This window comes from Suricata suricatta, chromosome 10 (genome assembly GCF_006229205.1).
Source record: "Suricata suricatta isolate VVHF042 chromosome 10, meerkat_22Aug2017_6uvM2_HiC, whole genome shotgun sequence".
In the NCBI taxonomy this organism is placed as follows: domain Eukaryota; kingdom Metazoa; phylum Chordata; class Mammalia; order Carnivora; family Herpestidae; genus Suricata; species Suricata suricatta.
The window spans coordinates 70,169,352-70,189,916 of record NC_043709.1 but is presented as its reverse complement, the minus strand read 5'-3'; the positions used below and the strand labels follow the sequence as shown (position 1 = coordinate 70,189,916).

The window sequence follows — 20,565 nt, the reverse complement described above, 5'->3', positions numbered from 1 at the left end:
TCTGGTCCTAGTGCTTTCTTTTTTCTAAGGTTAATAGTTGATTAACTTTTTGGAGATGTAAGCTTGTTTGAATTATCTGTATCTCCTGATTTGCATTTTGGTAGACTGTGTCTTTCAAGAAATGGGTCCATTTCATCTAAGAATTATTGATTAAAATTTTTCATAGATGTAAGCTTGTTTGAATTATTTATATCTCCTTGTTTCAGTGGTAAACTGTGTCTCTCAAGAAATTGGTCCATTTCATCTAAGTTAACAAATTAGTGGGCAGAGTTATTCATAATATTCCTTCATTATCCTTTAATGTCCAGGAGATCAGTAGTAAGACTCCTGTTTCAATTTTGATATTAATAAGTTTTGTCTCTTTTGTTTTTCTTGGTTAGCCTGACTAGAGGTTTATCAATTTGATTTTTTTTCCAAGAACCAACTTTTGGTTTTATTTTTTATTGTTTCCATCTTCATGGTTTCTGTAGAGCAGCAGTTGGAATTTTTATTTTTTTGCTTAATTTGCTCTTATTTTTCTGGTTTCCTAGCTTAAATTATTAATTTTATATCTAAATGTATTTTCTAAATACTGTTTTTGCTGCATCTCACAAATTTTGATAAGTTGTAGTTTCATTTAGTTCAAAATATATTGTAATTTCTCTTGAGACTTCTTTGATCCATGTGATTTTAGAAGTCTGTTGTTTAATCTCCAGATGTTTTGGGGATTTTCTAGCTATTTTCTGTTGATTTCTAATTTAATTTTATTGTGATCTAAATGCATACTTGGTATGATTTCTGTTCTTTCAAATCTGTTAAGGTATGTTTTATGGCCTAGAATGTATTCTGTCCTGGTGAATGTTTCATGTAACCTTGAGAAGAATGTGTAGAGCATGAAATGGCTTTCACCAGGGCCAAATCAAGGTGTCTGTAGGGCTGCACTTCCTCTGGTGTCTCTAGGAGAGACTCTGTTTCTTTGCCTTTACCAGTTAAGTTTCTAGAGGCTGCTTGCATTCCTGGGGTGATAGCTCCTTCTTCCATCTTTAAATGCATCACTCCACATTTATGTGATAACATTTCCTCTTTCTGATTCTCCTTCATTGCTTTTTAAAGGACTCCAATGATTCATTTTGCACACCTGGATAATCCAGAATAATCTCCCTATCCAAAAGTTGTAACATCAGCATGTCTGCAAAATTCCTTATACCATGTAAGGTAACATATTCATAGGTTCCAGGGATTAGGTATGGACATGCTTCATGCAGCCTATCAGAGATTCGAACTCAATAAGCCTGCTCTTAGAACCACTTCTCTGCTCTTTCTGGCTTCCCTACCACCATCTACACCTAAATGTCTTCTTTATGCTGTTGTAATGATCTTTGTTTACCTATCCCACTAGGTTGTGATCCTCTTGAAACAGGACATAGAGCATTTGGATAAAATAAGTTCAGATAAAGGAAATTATATGAAATGATAAGCCATCAACAATAGAGAAAATAATTGCTCTCATTTGAATCTCCCAGACTTTTAAGGCTATATGCACGTCTCACTTTTACAGTTAACCCACAGTTACCTCCTAATATTAATATAAATTATGAATTATTAAAATAAGTATGTGCATATATATCTAAACTTAAAATATCTTCCTGTGGCTGGCTAGTGGCGACTGTATTAGATAGCACAACTCTGTAATCTCTACGATTCCATCAAAGTGCTCTTAGAGAACTTAAATGCAAATGATAAAGATGGTTTGTCTGAAATGAAAATTCTCCTAGCAAATTTATATTGACTTAATTTTTGGTTTCTCTTTTTGTGGGCACAAAGGTAAGGACTAAATGATGCACAGTTTAGAGGAGTTTTATGTCATTATGAGCAATTATAGATAGAACAAACTTGCTAGATAGTATTCTTCCAGTCACTGTACAGCATAATCATAAAAAGTCTTGATAGTTCTATTTTGTCATATTCCTTTACTCCTAGGAATACATTGTGAGAATTTAACTATAATCACAGGCCCCTGTAATAGAGTATTGTGTGAAATCGCATTTGGGTAGTGTTTTCATTATCCTGGCAAATTTAACTGCATTTCTATGCAGTTTATGTAAACCCCACCCATACTTTAACTTGCTTCCCATTTTGATGAGGTTCAATCAGGGGGAAAAAGCAACAACAAAAAAATCTTCCTGTGTGGCCTGTAGATACCAGATTTGAAGATTATTAATGCATTTCCAGCTAGGGACTATGAGCAAACACACTCTCCTACAGAGAACTACACCCTTCCTGCTCGGGATTGAGTTTACTGTGGAACAGGTTTCGGAAATAGGTTTCTGACAGTTGTGAATTTTATTTATAAAATGTTGGAGGGTGAGGCTCTTCCTTTAACAAAAAACTAATTATTTCCTGTCAAATGCCCAACCAGTACATTTTAAACAGTCTTTTAGAAAATTTCCCCTTTCATAGCGAATTATGTTGCTTTGGGCAGTTCTGGTTGTTGTCAGCTAATGTACAAAAATTTGCCTGTTTCAATGAATAATTCAAAAAGGACTTACAATTAAAAAATAAAATAGTGTTTAAATGCTTGTATTATCTTGGCTCCAGGGTGACAGTAGTTTACAATTTAAATAAATGCATAAACACATTTTAATGTGTTTTTTATCTTTGATATGCAAATCTGTAGGACATTTATGTTCAGTAAATATGCTAAACAAAGTTACAGTTTAGGTAAAACAGATTTACATTAAAGAATCTGCAGGTTAATTCACAGTGTAACATTATCCTCATCTACTACATCTGCTATAAAGAAGCCTGTAAAATTTAGGCCACCCACAAAGTGGTCTGCTGAGGCCTGTAGTTGATGTTAGAATGCTGTTATTATGTGGGCTGACTGGTCTGGTAAGGAATTTACCTCCACTAAGACGGAAACGTCATGGTTCTGACTTTCCCCATGGGGACTGCATTGGCTTGACTTCGGTACTATGTGTGTTAAACTAGCCAGTGCGCTCTGTTGCCTTGCCATCATATATAGTATCATGTGAATGGTATACTGTTCTCTCAGTTGGTTTGTTAGAGTAGTAATATCAATTACGGGCCACATAAACCTTAGGATAAACTGGAATAAACAGTTGTTTAGATAGCTGAATTAAATTTGATGGCTACTATGAGTATATTTCATCACTATTTAGAAAAACGTGTGTTGGGGGGTGTTCTGTGTTCATTGAAGAACGTACTCTCTTAATTTCCTTGGGGCTTGTGGAATGATTTTTAAGAGCAAGGAAATGCATTTAGTATAATTCAGCAACCTAACCGTAAGAGTCAGAAGTAAGTGTTCTTTTTTAAATAGCTATTTTTAAGGGGCAAAAAATATTGCAGACATTTAAAAAATAGTAATAGCAACTACCACAACAACTAGTAGCGATCATTAGAGAAGTAAAAACTCATAAACCAAATGTCTCAAATCACTTCTTTCCAAAGTTTTTCAAACTGATGAACAAAACCTTTTGCAGAGAATAAACATGTTATATTGATTGTGTTAAATTTAGAAAAATTAAAATTCATGTAACTGTTATCTTAAAATCAGATAATTTGTATTTAACTTAATTTTCATGTATACCTAACTGTAGTTCTTCTTTAAATCCATGAATTACATAGTATGAAAAATAGCAAAGAAACCTAAATTGCATTTTGTGACTACAAATTAAGGAAGTGATATTTACTGGTGAGAATATTTAGCAATTTTTGGACAGGAAAGAATATCTAATTGCCACTGGTAAAGATTATACAAACTGAAGTAAAATAGTAAAATATACATATTGAGGTAGAAAATATATATACATGTATACACCTGTTTCTATGTATACATATACTTGTATACACATACATACATGAATGTGTGTGTTTAACATTGTTTTGGTCTTAATTTTGCCATGGTGACTTTAACTGTGGTTAAATAGAACTTGGAAAGTTTTTTTGTGTGTGTGTGTTTTTTTACTTTTACTTTTTTTCAGTTTATTTCTTTTTTGGGAGAGTAAAAGAGAGAGAGAATGGGGGAGGGGCCGAGAGGGAGTGGGACAGAGAATCCAGAGCTGGCTTTGTGCTGATAGCAGAGAGCCCAGTGTGGAGCTCAAACTCAGGAACCATGAGATCATGACCTGAGCTGAAGTTGGACGTCTAACCAACTGAGCTACCCTGGCACCCTGAAAAGTTTTTTCAAATACTACTTTTAGTCTTTGTTGTATACTAAGCAGAATTTTGAATTTGTCATCTGGTCATGATTCAAACAAACAATATAAAGTTAGGGGCTCAGAAACTTTTTTCTTCCAAACAAGGGAATGAGTAAAGCCGTGAATGTGCCTTACCTAGCAAGCCTTTGTTCTTAGTTCTTCTCTTCTCTAGACTAATGTCCTTTTAATAGACTGCCTGATGCTGACAAATGCCTAACTTCTACAGTCAGTGACGTGATATATCAGTGTTTTTCAACCATTATCAGCAAATCTTAGAAATAGAAGTTTAAATAGGATCTAACAGTAGTAACTACTCAAGGGTGAGGAAGGTTCAATTGTATAGTGTCTCCCTTTTTGACTTTAGCATCATCATTCTGCGAACTGCATTACCTCATTGTTTGGCTAATTATTTTTACTTTTAGCTAACCACAATGTATTTCACCTTTTAGGTTTACCGACAAGACTGTGAAACTTTCGGGATGGTTGTGAAAATGCTGATTGAAAAAGATCCTTCACTAGAAAAGTCTATACAGTTTGCATTGAGACAGAATTTACATGAAATAGGTGAGCGGTGTGTTGAAGAACTCAAACATTTCATTGCAGAATATGACACCTCTAGTCAAGATTTTGGAGAGCCTTTTTAGAAAACTGCTCAGGCAATAAAAATGTTTCTAGATTTTTTTCCTTGGATTGTGTAAATTCTTAATATATAGAATTTTTGTGATGAAGAGAAATACTTTATGATAGTCGACCACATTTCCAATATCAAATAAACATCTAAAAGAGTCTAAGATATTTTAATTAGAATTTTAAAAATCTACACATAGAGCTGCCTAATCCATACTTATCTTTTATCCCCCTAAAATGATGGGTCAGTTAATTTTTCAAGCTTTGAAAAAGCAGTCATGGAGAACAGCTCATGTTCTGTAGTCTTCTGTAGTATGCAATCATTTGTTTTGGTCACACTAGTGTAATTTATAGTTTAGACATCATTCCACTTAAACATTTATAGTCTTTTTGCATTTCATAGTCAGTGATACCATGTGAAAATGTTAGAATTCTAAGTTGTGATTTTATTGACTTGTTGCTTGCTTGTTTCAGGCTTTGTAACTTTTAATATGTTCAAGTATATGTACAAATAAACTGAATACTTTAGTATTTTACAACATATTTGCTTTGAGATTAATTCCTCTTGTGATAGAGCACTTAAATCTCAAAAAGAACCCATAGTAAAATCCTTGTTTTCCAAGTAAATCAACTCTGTTATATAACCCTGTTAAAATAATCCTGAAACTTCTGACCAGTCTCACAGATGTAGGTCTTAAACAATATCATATATAAGACTAAGAGCAGGGGCAATTTGAGATGAAAGATGAGAGCTATTTTCAAGTTGAGATTTCTTTAAAAACTTCTAATTGAGGGGCATTCACTTTGAAATGTCCCCTCTTGTAAGGAGAGCTTTCATATTATTCTTACTTTATGATCTTATATTCTAATAAACTTTTGGCTACTGCTCTAAATAAATAAATAAGTAAATAGATAAATAAAAACTTCTAATTGAAATAGAAAAATTTAGAATATGAGGAAGTAGTAGACTTCATTTTTTTTCCCAGGCTCATATTTTCCATCTCAAGAAAAGGTCATTGATAACATATTCTTGATCAAACCATTTATAGATGCCTTTGTTAATCAGTTTATGCCTTTTTTTGGTATCTGTTTGTAGCTGTAACAAGATCTTTGTTGTGATGTCCTTTTTAGGGATCCTTAGCCCTCCAAAGTGTTCTTTAAAGAAACAAAGCAGAGTAGGCAGTAAGCCCGGCACAACTACCCCTCACCAAACAGTCTGTATACACATTTCTCCAGGAGTGAGCTGTCCAGATCACGAGTTAGTTAAAAATCTAACTAGGACCATTAGGATATTCTACTCATTTCCTGATCACTTCCAGCTCTCCAGTGGCATTTAGCCAAAATATGTATTTCTGTGGCTTTAGGAAACCTTAAAAATCACGCTTGTTTTTACTACTGAGTTTCATTACCCTCCCATCCTCTTTCCATTTCCATTCTCTTCTCACTTGAATTCTGGCATTATCTTTAGAGGCTTATATTGATAATATCTAAAGAGCTACCCCAGAATAGATAAAAATTATATTAAAAGTGGAATCAGCAGTACAAATAATTTTGGTGGATCCTCAATGGGTACCTCAAAATATGTATTGTCCCATTCCACAAATGTAAAAACTCACTGAACATAATTGTTTTCTTAAGTTTCCTATATGAGACTGCCTTGAACTCTTATTTTTGCCATTTAGATGTTGTACATAAGCTAAAACTAAACCCCACAAATCATCTCTGGAATTCTTTCCTAATTATGAACAATGATTTTGTTACCCACTTTAAAAGAAAAGACTAAGAAAGTACTGATCTTGGTTTTTCCCTACCCCCATGTTTTTCTTTTCCTTAAATCTTCTGATTCCAGGATTCAATTCCTTTAGTCAAGATGTTACATGTTTAAAAATACAAGTTAAGAAACTACTATCAAGGCAAATGAGTTGTTCATTTTGTTGAAATTCATTAAACTAGAGGTTTTACTTAACAGATGCATTTAAATGTAGGTTCAACAGATAATTTCTTCTTCTCAAATTACATTCAGCACTTAAAGCTCTTTAGCTTGCCATCAGCATCATTCTGGTAGGCTTATCACTGGTAATTCTGTTTTTGACAGCTTTATAAAGTCCAGTTTTAGGATAGTTGAATTCAGATGTGTACGAGAGTTGTATATTTTGCAAAATGTTCTTGATTAATTTGTTTGTAAAGTATCCATTGCTTTTGAGTATGCCCAGTTGATATGATACATTTTTCATTGTCTTGATGTCCATAAAGCCTTGATGATCAACAGGGGGAAAGCAGATATTGTGAAGGTTTTTGTGAATTTTAAAAGTACAGAATAAAGCAACCAGGTTTAAATAATTGGATTGTCTTTTTTTTCTCTTTAACAGGCTTAAAGTATTTTCCGGAAATATAGATTTTTATTATTCCTTACTGCAAGATTGCTCAATGTTCAATTCACCCACTCAGCAGCAGGATGGAGGAATAGAGAAGTGTTAACTTTGGTGACGTAAGGAGTCTTGATAGCTGAGCCAGCAATTAAATGAGATAAGATTGAGCACACAGAAGGGCTCAGTAATTGTGTAATCATGAATCTGAGCTTCAGGGAATTGTCGGATTAAAATCTTACCTCTTTATGTAACCCCATGTCTTTGGGACCTGGTTCCTAGCAGTTTTGAATGTTGTAGGTACTTGTATTCCTTGACACTTCACAAAAGAAGTGACATTTGACTGTAGATCTTGGAGGAATAGGACTTACTCAGGCAGAGAAGTAGAAGTAATACAAGTCTAGGTAGAGGGGAATGGTACAGGAAAAGCTAGAGGCCTGTGTGACTGAAGCTGGTTGGGAAAGATGTTCGGGGACAAGTTTAGGAAAAGATAGGTTAACAACAGAGAGAATGATTTTGAATGTAGCCTTATCCTTTTTCTTCTCATTCAAGAATGACATTTGAAATTACTACCTTTGAAAATATTACCTTTGTGTTTATTCTTGCCAAAACATTGATTTCTCACAACCCCTGAGCCACTTACCAACTCTGAGCCAGTTTATAGATCCAGAACTCTTGAAGAAAGGGCAGGCCAGCTTCCCTTCAGAAGGGACTCTGCTTACACTCCCTAGATATTATACAGTTGTTTCAGCTAAATTTCAGTCTCCTGCAAGGGATTCTAAACTCCAAAGAAGGCTCTGACAGTTCTTTGGTGACAACTTTGGGGACTGTGATCTTGTCATCAGGGATTCATGGTGGATGGCACTGTGTTGAGGGCATCCAGCCATCCAGGCGACTTGGCAGCTGTAATGCTGCTCAGGTTGGCACACTCTGCTTGTCAGACCAGGCAGGGTTTGTGGGTTACTTATGCGCAGTACATTTACCACCTCCTTCCTGCCTTTTCTCTTGAGAATACTGATGGTCCTCAATTCAGTGAAAAGGGTGGGGGAGGGGGAGAAGGAAGGGAGACTTGTAACTAAGGTGTTTAGCAGAATCTTTTTCTCCCCTTTTCATTTAATGGAGTTGAAATTGAGTCACATGACTGCTAACTAGGGATTTTATTTGCTGTGTTTCCCCTTGCAGTTAGCTGTGACCAAGTGACTGAGTCCATTCCTGTGGGATTTGAGTGGGAAGTACTTCTTTTTCTGGGCTGGGACCCTTAGGAGAGTGGATGTACTCTTTGTACTCTCTCTATATCCCTTCCCCAAAGTAGTAGCTATAGCAACTCACCCTTGATTTGCTGCAGACCCACAAGATGGAAGGAACTTGAATCCCTACATGACCACATGGAGTACTGAACTGTTGTGCGACAGAGGAATAAATGTCTTCACTGTTTAAGCCACATTATTGGTTTTTTATCTGCAGCTCACCTTTTGTTCAAATGAATGGTATTTCAGAGTTAGATTCACTAATGTTGCCTCTCAGCAGGCTGTACTTGTCCTGCCTTTTCACTGTAATCATTGACCTTGGGGTAATGGGGACTGAGTACATAAATGACTTTGCCAACGGGCGCCTGGCTGGCTCATTCAGTGAGGCATGTGACTCTTAATCTTGGGTTTGTGAGTTCGAGCCCCACATTGGGTATACAATTAAAAACAATTTCTTTAAAAAAGGCTTTGCCAGTCCACTGAGTTAATTCCAAGTTGTATTTAAAATCTTACTTGATGACAAGTATCAATAAAGCCTGATGCACATTTGTATAGCATTAGAGACAGCCTGATAATATAGCACATTGTTTTTCGAGCTCTGTTTCAGAGATTAATAGTGTGCCAATGTTAGACCATTTTCACTAAAATTATATAAGCCTTAAAGTTTTTTTCATTTTTTGTGTGTGAGTGACAATGTAGAGGTTTATTGAAATGTAAACATTTGAGAACATTATCAAATAGGAAAACCCACAACATATACAGACACTTGCTGCAAGAGGATGTGTGAGGTATGTATTTGTTGCCTAGGGCCACCCACGCACTAGCACGTTTTTCCTGGTTGGAATCCATGTAAGATGGCGAAGCGACAGAGCTGCCCTGGCTGACTGGCCATACAGCCTGCAGGTCTGCACCTTCAGTGAAAACCACTCTTGGTCCAGGGCCCAGTTCCTGGGGGCACCTGCTGGCACCCCTACTCTTGGATAGAAAGGCAGAGACCCTGCTATTTTCCTTCAGGGTAGTGAGGGTTCACTGCGAGGGCAAGGCTGGGCAAGCTGCCTGGGAAAAGGGAGAGGATCCAGTGACCAGAAGGTGTGTCATTCCTTCATCCTCCAAGTGGGAAGAGTCCATCCTTTGTGGTCAAACCCCTGACAAAGGCACACTGGCCAGATGTCTGTGTTACCCTCAAGTGAGCCCAGCACAGCCAACTGGGTTCCTCTCTGTCACCAGATGCCAGGTGCCCTCCTCTGCCAACACCCTGTGCTTGCCTGGTGGGGAAGGTGGAAAAGGCTTCTGAGTCCAGAGAGGGTCAGCCTCCAGTGGATGGGAAAGTGTGTGTGCATTGTGTGTTGGGGGGGGGGCTGTGGGAGGGGGGAGAAAATGTAGTCCAGCAGGGCTGTAGCTTACCAGGCTGAGGTATGTTCTGTGCTCAAGCTTTTGATTTCCTCCCCTTTGCTTTTCTAGATAGGACTAAGCATTAGTGGTCTAGAGGCTCCCTCTGGCATGGCCTCCCACCGCCACAGCCTGATGATACCCTAGTGGGTGGTAGTCTGGGAACACTGCAGGGCATACTTGAGGTGAGCCTTGTGTGAGAACCCCATTTTCTTTATGACACAGGAGCAGCCTGCTCCCCTGCTGAGGGTCCAAGAGGAGAGACAGAGCTTCCTCAACATCTGTCCCTTTGAGTGGCTCGAGCTCTGCAAGGCCCACAGCCTCCATGGCCCGTCCCTGTCCTGAAGTGGGGAGACCTCCAGCCCTGCACCTTGGTAAGCTGGGGCCAGGGTTTGGGACTAGCCCTGCTTTGGCAGAAGTCTTTTATTCTTTTAAACTTTGTATTCTTCTTTAGAGTAGAATCCAGTGTACCATATTGGATATAGGTTAGAATGTATCTCAGGTCTAATCTGTCAAATACTTGGTAGGATTCTGAGAAGCACCATAGTTTTCAGTTATTTCACTATCTGAACAAGGTTAGAACCACTCTTTTAGTGTTTTTTTTGGTTCACACTTTACACATATAATAAGCCAGTGAAGATTTTATTCTCATTTTACAGTCCAGGGCAGGAGAAGTTATAACTTGCCTGAGGTCACATAGCTGGAAGTGGCAGAGCAGAAGTTTACCCAAATCTTTCAACTCTGAAGTCCATGTTCTTGGAAAAAGTGCAAAGTATGGTAGTCATTCAGAACTAGGTTAAAATCCTGACTCTCAAACACACTGGCTGCTTGATGTATGTGCAGTTAATCTGTAATGTAATGAGTGATGCAGAAAAATAACCTGATAAAAATTTCAGAATATTCAAATCCTAGTTCAGTAGATTCTTCTTTTCATTTTATTCTCAGTTGCTACTACCTTCCATATTGGTTCCTATGACTTCTGTTTAGGAGCTAGTTTATAAAACCCTTTGAGATTCATCAGGTGTAGTTTTTATGAGGCAGGTAGCATGTAGGGTTACAGCCCTCATGACTGCAGTGCAGCCCAGGACTCGGCTGGCTCTTGGCCACTGGACCTGGACCTATGGTAGAGTTTGAGAATAGCCATTTAAGTGGAAGGAACTTGGTAATTCAACTCATCCATTCTAAGAACCAAGATTAATCCTTCTCAGCTTTGCTTACAAAAGGTTCAGAGATTCAAGAATAAGATTGCTACCAGTAGCAGTCCTCTATGATATGGGGGGTGCAGGGCAGGGAACCTTCTTCTTCTGGTAATTGGAGAGAAATAACATGAGGGAGGAAAATATCTTGCCTTCAACGTACTCTCTGTGGTCTCCCAGCTGGCTACTTGATGGAGACAAAGCCAGTTTGAAGCATATGCACAGATAGGGACGTGACCATCTGCAGACTTTTTCCTCATTATTTTTTAATGTTTTTTATTTATTTTTGAGACACAGACAGTGGGAGCAGGGGAGGGTCAGAGAGAGGAGGAGGTACAGAATCTGAAACAGGCTCCAGGCTCTGAGCTAGCTGTCAGCACCAGAGCCTGACGCGGGGCTCGAACCATGAAATCATGACCTGAGCCGGAGCCAGACACTTAACAGACTGAGCCACCCAGGCGCCCCTACCTCATTATTTACTTTAACCCATGCCCACGGAGAGTCCCAAGCATTGAATTAATAGAAAAAAATAATAAAAACAGAATAAAGCCCCAACACTTAAAAAAGTCCCCTGTTCCCTCCTTTCAGGAATTGTTGCCAGACAAAGATGTTAGTAAATTAAAAAGTCAGAAAAGGGAAAAAACACTTTGTGCTGAAAGACTTTTCTGACCTATAAATTCAGTTCAGTCTCCACAGAATACTGAAGCTGGAGGAAAACCTTTGAGATGGCCTTGTACTCATTTTACATAAGTAGAAACTGGGTCAGAGCACTTAACCTGCTTGGATTAATGGAGAGGGGTGGGTCTCCTAACCCAGATCTCCTAAATCCTGGCATCCAGTGGGCTCTGTACCACTCTGCAAGATCAGCTTTGTGATGATTTTATTAACTAACTTTTCCATTGTCAGTTGCTTGGTTCAGTTATCTAGAAACACTAAAACAAGTATTAGCATTTTTGAGAACTGGCTTAATTTTTTTTTTCACTTTTTAATGTTTATTTTTGAGAGATGGGGACAGAGAAGGAAGGAGACACAGAATCTGAGACAGGCTCTTAGCTGTCTTGAGCACAGAGCCTGACGCGGGGTTCAAAGTCACAGACCGTGATATCATGACCTGAGTTGAAGTTGGAGGCGCAGCCAAATGAGCCATCCAGGCGCCCCAACTGTGTTAAAACTTGGCTTCATATTACACAATGGTTTGGAACTCAGTGCTTTCAGAGAATGGACTACAAGTTACATCTAAAGTTGACATAACAGCACCTTGTACACATACGGCAGTAAAGAGATGTGAAATTTCCTATGCAAAAAGAAAAGTTCAGGCTAAAATTGCTCTCTATAATAGGAATACTTCACCAACTAGCTGGTTCCGTTCAAAAATAATCAGCTCAAGTCCTGCGGCCAAGTCTGTATATACCCAATGTTTTTGTTCCATATGCTCTTCTCAAACCATTCTGTGAAAGCCACGGGTAAGCTTTATTCCCCTGGTGAAGTTTATGATTCCGTGACCTTGGACGTGCAGCATTCCTGCTGATTTATCCTTGGCCCAGTTTACCTGGGAACCTTCCCAATGGGTCAAGCAGAAAACCCCTGTGACTGTACACAGGCATGCCTCCTGGTTTTAGATCACTCCAACGAGTGGCTAGCAAATGGAACCAGGTGATTAACAATTTTCTCATTTGACTAAAAAGGATTTTTATCATAATTATGTTACCAGCATTGAATTGGTAATGAGGCTCATAGAATTTTATGTTTGTCTCTTCTCCTTCGTGCATCAAAAAGGTCACAAGTATTTCTGTAAATAGTAATTAGTTGTGCCTCTTGCTAGCTCTGAGGAAGGGGGAATCACCTTCAGGCTGCAGAATACAGAACTCCTGCACTGGAGAGCTGCCCGTGGCAGGCTCACTCTGCTCAAAGTGTTTCAGTAACATTTGAATTCCTTGCAAATGTTTAAATTCCTGGTCTCTAAGAACGTGAAGGGAGGGCTAGCAACACTGGCTCTCCTTTCCATGGCCATAGTTAACTGTCCATTAGAAAAGAAGAGCTTTAGAAACCAAAGTATGCTCATGCTGTGTTAATAATCCCTCTGCTAAAATCCTCAGGGCACGCCTGAAATTTATCCTCACTGATACTTTCAGGACCCATCACCCAAGAACCAGTTCAGCAGGGACATGTGCCATACCTGGAAATCTAGCAGCTTTGGGTGCCCGTTCCAGTTTTACTACTCTTTATGAAGGCCCACGATCTGTATCTAAAGTAAGAGGGTCAGACAGCAAATGATACCTCCTTTGACTTCTGGTGCTTTTTATTTAACTCAGGAACTAGAAGGCAGAGCATCAAGTATAGCAAATGCATACACAAAATGAATCATCTTCTTTTAATGAGAGCCGAAAGGAGTCCCCATTGACATTTTGTTCAGTGCCCCTTCATGGGCTTTAAGCAAAATGCTCTCCAGATTGCTCCGAAGTGAGGAAAATACAACAGTTAGGGTTCTGTCTCACACATGTAGAGATTAGAGACAGTGTTTTAACATTTGATATTTATCTTGGGACTGACCTGACCAGGTGCAACTATATGCTTCATTTTCTTGCCTAATTCTTCACAGAACTGCAAGGCAGTTCTTTCCCTTCCTTTGTAGCTAGTCTTTGTTTTGCTACTAACCAAGATTTAAAAGCTTTAAAGGTCATGTTATTATCATAAGTAGTTCTGCATTTCCTTAAGCCTTTAGCAATTTATATAACCCTCTGTTGCCAGAAGCAAAAGGAACTAATCTGAGAATGACTTGAAAACTACCAAGGACAGTGACTTCAGCTCATACCTCTATTTCTCCAGACTGTGTATTACTGTTTACTATTACTCATCTTTTCTAAGCAACACAGCACAGCAGTCTTTTCTAAGAGTGCCCACTGTGGCAGGTCAGGTTCTGAAAAGGTCTTCAAAGGCAAGAAATCTGCTCATAGGTTATGTCAGACGGTGATGGAACAAGCAGCCTTTTACATTGTTAGCGTAAATGTTGATCAGGCAAATTTCTTTCGGAGGAAAATTAGGGATATCCATCAAAATGGTAAAGGAGTCACTTCTGTCCCAGGAATTATGCTCCTCAGAATTTATGTGCATATATGCCAATGCAGGATATAAGGTATCTATGAGGAAATTCAAGTCCACGGTTAAGTCAATTATGGTGTATTATACCATCACTGAAAAGAATGAGGTAGACCTATTTGTGCTAATGTGGAATGTCCACATATAAAGTGACAAAAGCAAACCTAAGCATCCTTGTATAGTTGCTACCATTTTTATAAGATTTATATAAATATGCTTTGAACATGTGAAGGACACTAGAAATGATTAATAGTGGTTACTTTTCAGGAGGGACCTGATGGACTGGAGATGAAGAGTGAAGGGAGATAGTCCACTACTTTTGAGTTTGTTGTGTGTGTGTGTGTGTGTGTGTGTTGGTTTGTTACCATGTGCATACATCTCCTTTTCACTGATGGGTTTTTTTCTTAAATGATCCAGACCAGAGAAATAATGGCACAGTTTTTGAGTAAATGGCTCTCTCCCCAGTTGTGTGTTTCTGAAGGTTCTCTGTCCAGCCCAGCTACACACCCCTGCCCTATCCGGGTATGGGTGTAGGGGATGCTAGACTACTGGGTTACATATTGGATTCATGTCCCCCTTCCCCACGGCCTAGCAGCTTTTCCCCATTCCAGGAAATATGGACAGCTTTGCCTCTGGGCCTCATGTCCTGTTTCCCACCTACTGGTAGGGACAGGGGGATATGTAGGAGTCAAATGGTGAGTGTTAATGGTGGAAGAATGGGAAATCATGCCTGGACAGGGGAGAGCAAAATAGAAGTTACCTGGATATGTTTGCAAAGATCTGTGTTCAGAAAGGTAGTGTGTTATTTATTAAGCATTTATTAAATACCTTCCTATAGGTCCAAGGCACCACTAGGACCTTACTTAGGACTGCAATGTATGTGCATGAATTGCACATAATAAAGTATCAGCTCACTAGTTCAAATTCAAGATCATTTTTCCTTGAAATAGAGCCTCATATAAACTTGAAGTAGTCAGTGGCAGAGCATCCTCTAAAGATTTTAAAAGAAAAAGGCCAACAAGTTAGGGGGAAGGGAGGGAGGTAACAAGGAATAGGCTCTCCAAATAATAAATCTACAAAGTCCTCTGCCTATAAAGCAGATCCTTGTAGTTCTGGTCTCTTCCCAGGAAATAATCACCACTCTGTTGAAAATGGGAAAGGTACCCCTACCATCCCCAAGGGGGAAAAAAAACATTCACCCAAACAGCTTCTACTTGTTTTTACCATATATTCCAGGGATATGTATGAGTTTTTTGTTTGTTTTTACATTTATACAGTTTACATTGCTTGACCCATAAATAGCACTCATAAGATTAACAGGGCCATAGTTTTATGGAGTATTTACATAGCCCCACCATGCATACAGAGCCTTTTTTAATATTGAAAAAAAATCAAAATTTGAACTTTCCATCACTAGGCAATATAAATTTGACCATCTAAGCTTATAAACCCTGACTAAAATACAAGCAATCATTTCATCCATAAATGCTGTTTCTGGTTCCCCATCAAATCTAGCACTGCAGTGTAACAAATGTCTTGCAATTCGGGGATATAAAAATAATCAGCTTTAAAATCTGAACTGTACAGTATGTACATTAATATTTGCACCATTAAATTAGGAATACACTTAAGTCTATGAAATACTACATTATAAATAGCAATGTCTTTTTCAGTCTGGAGCTGGAGCTAATACAATGCAGTGTTTACCTGGCTAACTGAAAGGGGACGAGGTGGCCTCACACGATGGAATGCACAGTCCTGGCTGCATCAGCGTGACTACGTGCATGCCGCACAACAAGACAGACTGATCAGGACCTGGGCCAACCTGGTGTAGACAAATGACACACATTATCACTTTACAAAGGCGGCAGGAGTTCTCCGTTGTCTAAAATCACACCCTCATCTGATCACCTCCTGACAGTTTCTTGAGGATTCTCTTGAGGACTGGAGACCAAAGCCGCTACACAGGACCGAAATGCACCTGACAGGCACAAGATGTGGTGTCAACCTGGCACCATCCAAGGAGGGCAAACTGGAGAAATCACACCTTCCAAATGTTAATCTGACACTGTAAACAGCAGCAGGGGTCTCATTTACATGGGCAAAGCACTTTAAACTATTTTAGCAACTTTCCTATGGAAGAAAAAAGATATGATTCAAGATGGTTAATGGCAGTTTAAACATGATTCCCACAGCTACTAGGTTAAGAAATAATACAGTTTTTGCCCTTGTGTCCTTTTTTCTTCTTGGATTTAGTTGTCCTCTGACCAAACTGAGGAGTGGGGAGTGCAGAAGTTGGGCTCGAAAGGTCATCTGTATAGTAGGCGTATCTCTGTGGCCGAGGTTGAGGAATTGGTTGTCCAAGAAAATATCCTTCTTCTTCTGAGTCAGAAGAGGAGGAAGTGGAGGAGCACCAGGAATCATCGTCCTCACCGTAGAGTCCCAGAAACCTAGGCAGTCCTGGGTTCTGCAGTGCATAATCGGAGGTGGCATGGGCATACTGTCCATACAGATTGGCATTCTGAATGTATGCTTGGATTTCCCGGGCACTTTTATTCTGTATAAATTTCTCATAGTTATCAGGGGTGTAAAGCCGCAGTCTGTCCTTGGGAGAGTATTTTCTTTCTGTGACAAGATTCAGGGCATTGTCAGAGCGGGACTTCCTACTTCTCCTGCGGCGATGGTGATGAGGCCGGGATCCCCTCTCTTCAAAATGGTAGACCCGTCTTCGAGTCCTTTCACTCATTGGAGGCTGCCGGATTTCAATGTTGTCATAGTTTCCATTGTCAATGACATCATCTGAAAACTTGACCTGCTGTGGTCGGGATTGAGACTTGGATCTTCTCAGCACTGGCAGATGGACTGGTTTCTCCTCAGGCATGACTTTTTCTGGACACAACTCTGAACTTAGACTCTTTAAGGATTCTGCGCTCCTGTGCAGCATGGAAGAGTTCAAAGTCCCCATATTGCTCATTTTGTCACAATCTTCTGCCTCCAGTTCCTCAAAGTTTTGCAGGGAATACAGTGATGGTCTTGGCTTGCTTTCTCCATCCACTGAAGCCCCTAGAAGAAAACCAAGACATGTAATCTCCTGACAGTTATTACACACAAGCTACTCAAAGGAAGCATTTCAAAGAAAATTCTCCCAAACATCAATGTTTGATTAACACTCACCAGGTAACACTAACATGCATATATACTTGAGAAGGTTTGCCTTTTATCATCGATACAGGTGGCATAGCCTCTTATAAGCCCAAGTCTTTTGTGGCCAGTCACAGCACATGTCATGAGCAGCAAACATTTTAAAGCTTCTCCACATCCAGAACATGACACGCAGCTAGACTACTTCACTTGAACTTCAGTCCTTTCCTTCGCATCCACGTGGCCAGTTATGATCATTTTATACCTAGATTAGTGGTCAGCAAACCACAGCCCCAGGGCCATATCTGGCCCCAGGCCTATCAAGTTTCACTGGAACCCAGCCACATCTATTAACTTACACATGGTCTGTCGTTGCTTTCTGCAATGACAGAGTTGAGTGGCTACAACACAGACTGCATGGTCCAAATAAGTGCTATCTAGCCCTTTGTAGAAGTTTGCCAAGCCCTGACCCCTAGATCATCAGCTCCAGCCTTCTTCCCCCTTCACCTCTATAACATATGCCATTTTCAGATTAATTTTACTTTAATAAAGATCTTCTCAAAACAGATATTGCTCTCCTTTTTAGTAGGGCCCATGCAAGTCAGACTGTCAGTGACTTAGGGCTTGGTGCCCGCAGACTACTGTCAACTAGAGACTACATAACTTCCTTTCTCAAGGGAGCCTGTTTCTCAGCCCTTTATTGTCCAAGGGTTAGGGCTGACATTCCTTAAGTGTACCCAGTGAGGTCTGATTTTGATGCTAAGTGTTAAAACACAGAGCCCAGCAAACAGTATGTGCTTTAGTCCTATCCACATTCCTCAACTCCCCCTTACTGTAGGCCTGCCTCATCTCCGACAAGTCCAATAGAAACCAGGAGGGTAGCTGTCTTAATACCTCATTACCAGGGTTATTCCTGGCCCAGGGCAGCCAGTAAAGCCTTTCCTGTCTATATTACAGTAACATAACCATTATGAAAGGACTGAATATCATCAGTTTGACTATAAAACTAGCCACAGACTTTGCTAGCCACGAACCAGTAATATTTGTGTGTTCAAAGACAATGTAAATGTGAGATTCAGGAAGGGTGGGTTCCAGATGCAGTCTGGCCTTTAAAAACCTAGGCATTTAGCCTGTTGGTGATTCAGGTTTCTTCATTTGTAAAACATAGTAGGTAGTATCCATTCTATACAGCTCAGGATCATTTAAAGGATAAAATGTAGATGAATATGCTTTAAAAACATTAAAGCAAAATTATTTTTTAATCTGGATAAAAAACATTCAACTATTTCTGAGCTATCTTTTGCCACAGGGCAATTCAGGAAACTATAAAAGATGCTATGAGCTTATCAATCAAGTAGCAGGCTGATTTTAGCATCTTGAAATTCACACAGTGCACTCTAAAGAGCACAGGCTCTTCCTAACTCCATTTTCCACATGAATCAACTTTTTCCTCTTTAAAATAAAGAATACCTATTCAAGACGCTTCTATTAAAATGTAGGTGCATGTTCATATTTTGTTAGTGTTTGGTGTTTAATGTAAACTTCTTCCTTCCCTTGGTCTACAGTTTTAAATAACATAGCCCCAGGGAGCCTGGGTGGCTCAGTCGGTTAAGTGTCTGACTTCAGCTCAGGGCATGATCTCATGGTTCAAGCCCTGTACTGGACTCTGCGCTGACAGCTTAGAGCCTGAAGCCTGCTTGGGATTCTGTGTCTCCCTTTCTCTTTGCCCCTCCCCTGCTCATGCTCTGTCTCTCTCTAAAATATATTTTTAAATGTTAAAAAAAAAAAAAAAGCATATCTTAAATAACATAGCCCCTACTGCTGAACTGTAGTTTGTAGAATAAATTTTTTAGTGGCTCTTTTTTCAAATACCCCAATAATCCCTAGGATTACGTACCTGTGATATTAGATAAAGCCAAAGAATCCATAGAATCTCGAACACTTTGCTCTGGTTTCAAGTCTGACAAACACTCCAGAGAGTCTTCATACCATTGTGTTTGATCATGATTATATCCTGAAGCCCCGTGGTCCAGATCCAATTCCTGGAGCCTTCTACTGCTTGCAGGGCCTGGGTGGCTGCCATAAGCAGAATCGCCCAGTCCATCTTGTGACTGTGCCCAATACATATCAGATTGGTATTTTTTACTTGCAAGGCTCTGGTTATTTTGCTTTAACTCAGTCTTATTTTTAACCATGTTATCAGATATCCAGTGCTCACCGGCTCGAATATCTAGCTCATTGGGCGTCTGCTGAAAGAGACTTTTATCACCGAACTTGAGGAGGAGCTGCGTCATGTAATCTTCATGCTCGGCCCATTCTTCAGGGTCTTCTGGGGTTTCGTGCTCCACTCTGCCTTTCCAAAATTCTTCATTGACAAAACCTGCTCCCTGCCTGGAGAGATTCAGATCCTCCAACTTCCGAGAAAGGGTGTCATCAGCATTGTCTGATAGGCCAGGAAACTTGTAGTTCAGAGCAGGGGACAAGAGAAGAGACTGTCTGCACTGATCTGCTGACCGACTGCTTTTGCCCATCCGGACACTTCTTCTAGAGTCCCTTGATCGAGCTGACTGAAATGCGGAGTCAGAAGAATCAGAGGCATGGACGTCTTCACCAAGGCTGCATGTTTTCGAGCAATAAATCTGACCTTGTTTGGGAAGGAAGGGACACCCCAACAAAGAAGCCTTACACTGGGCACAAGAAAAGCAGGCTTCTGTAGCATGCCAGTGCTGCCCATCATAGGTCATCTGTGCATGGTCGACACCTGTTTCGAAAAAGGACAAAGTAGAGGATTACAGTTCAATCTTGAAATGAAGAAACAGATAAGACTGTATATGAGGGAACTCTAAGAGGTGATGGAAATGTTCTGTATCTTGAAAGAGCTGTGGGTCACCCAGGTATAGTTAATTCTCATTATTAACAGATCCTGTACTTTTGAATTTGCCTACTTGCTAAAATGTGTCTGTAAGGCCAGAATCAGCACCTGTAGAGTTTTTAGGGTATTTGCTGACAGGTGCAGAATGATGAAAAATTTGAGTCAACTGATATACACGTTCCCAAGCTGAGGTTAAACAACCGATGTTCTGTCATTGGTGTCTGCACTCATACTTTATGTTTTTTGTTTTTTTTGACAGAGAGAGAGAGAGACAGTGCAAGCAGGGGAGGGTCAGAGAGAGAGAGAGAGAGAGAGAGAGAGAGAGAGAGAGAGAGAGAGAGAGAATGAATATCTGAAGCAGGCTCCAGGCTCTGAGCTAGCTGTCAGCACAAAGCCTGATGCGGGGCCCGAACCCATGAACTGTGAGATCAT

The 20,565-nt window shown here is 39.7% G+C and overlaps 2 protein-coding genes across 15 annotated transcripts in view; one reads left to right on the top strand and one right to left on the bottom strand.

Moving 5' to 3' along the window:
- Nucleotides 1-7,166, top strand: part of PPHLN1 (periphilin 1) — a 150,131-nt gene extending 142,965 nt beyond the window's left edge. For all 9 annotated transcript variants that reach the window (XM_029954891.1, XM_029954888.1, XM_029954894.1 and 6 more), the window contains one exon: nucleotides 4,649-7,166. In XM_029954891.1, coding sequence (XP_029810751.1) covers nucleotides 4,649-4,843 — 195 coding nt within the window. In that variant the 3' untranslated portion in view covers nucleotides 4,844-7,166. The remainder of the gene's footprint in view (nucleotides 1-4,648) is intronic.
- An 8,158-nt stretch (nucleotides 7,167-15,324) lies between these two features.
- Nucleotides 15,325-20,565, bottom strand: part of PRICKLE1 (prickle planar cell polarity protein 1) — a 110,611-nt gene continuing 105,370 nt past the window's right edge. For all 6 annotated transcript variants that reach the window (XM_029954884.1, XM_029954880.1, XM_029954885.1 and 3 more), the window contains 2 exons: nucleotides 19,159-20,022; nucleotides 15,325-17,183 (listed from right to left, as the gene is read on the bottom strand). In XM_029954884.1, the coding sequence (XP_029810744.1) occupies nucleotides 16,324-17,183; nucleotides 19,159-20,022 (1,724 nt within the window). In that variant the 3' untranslated portion in view covers nucleotides 15,325-16,323. The remainder of the gene's footprint in view (nucleotides 17,184-19,158; nucleotides 20,023-20,565) is intronic.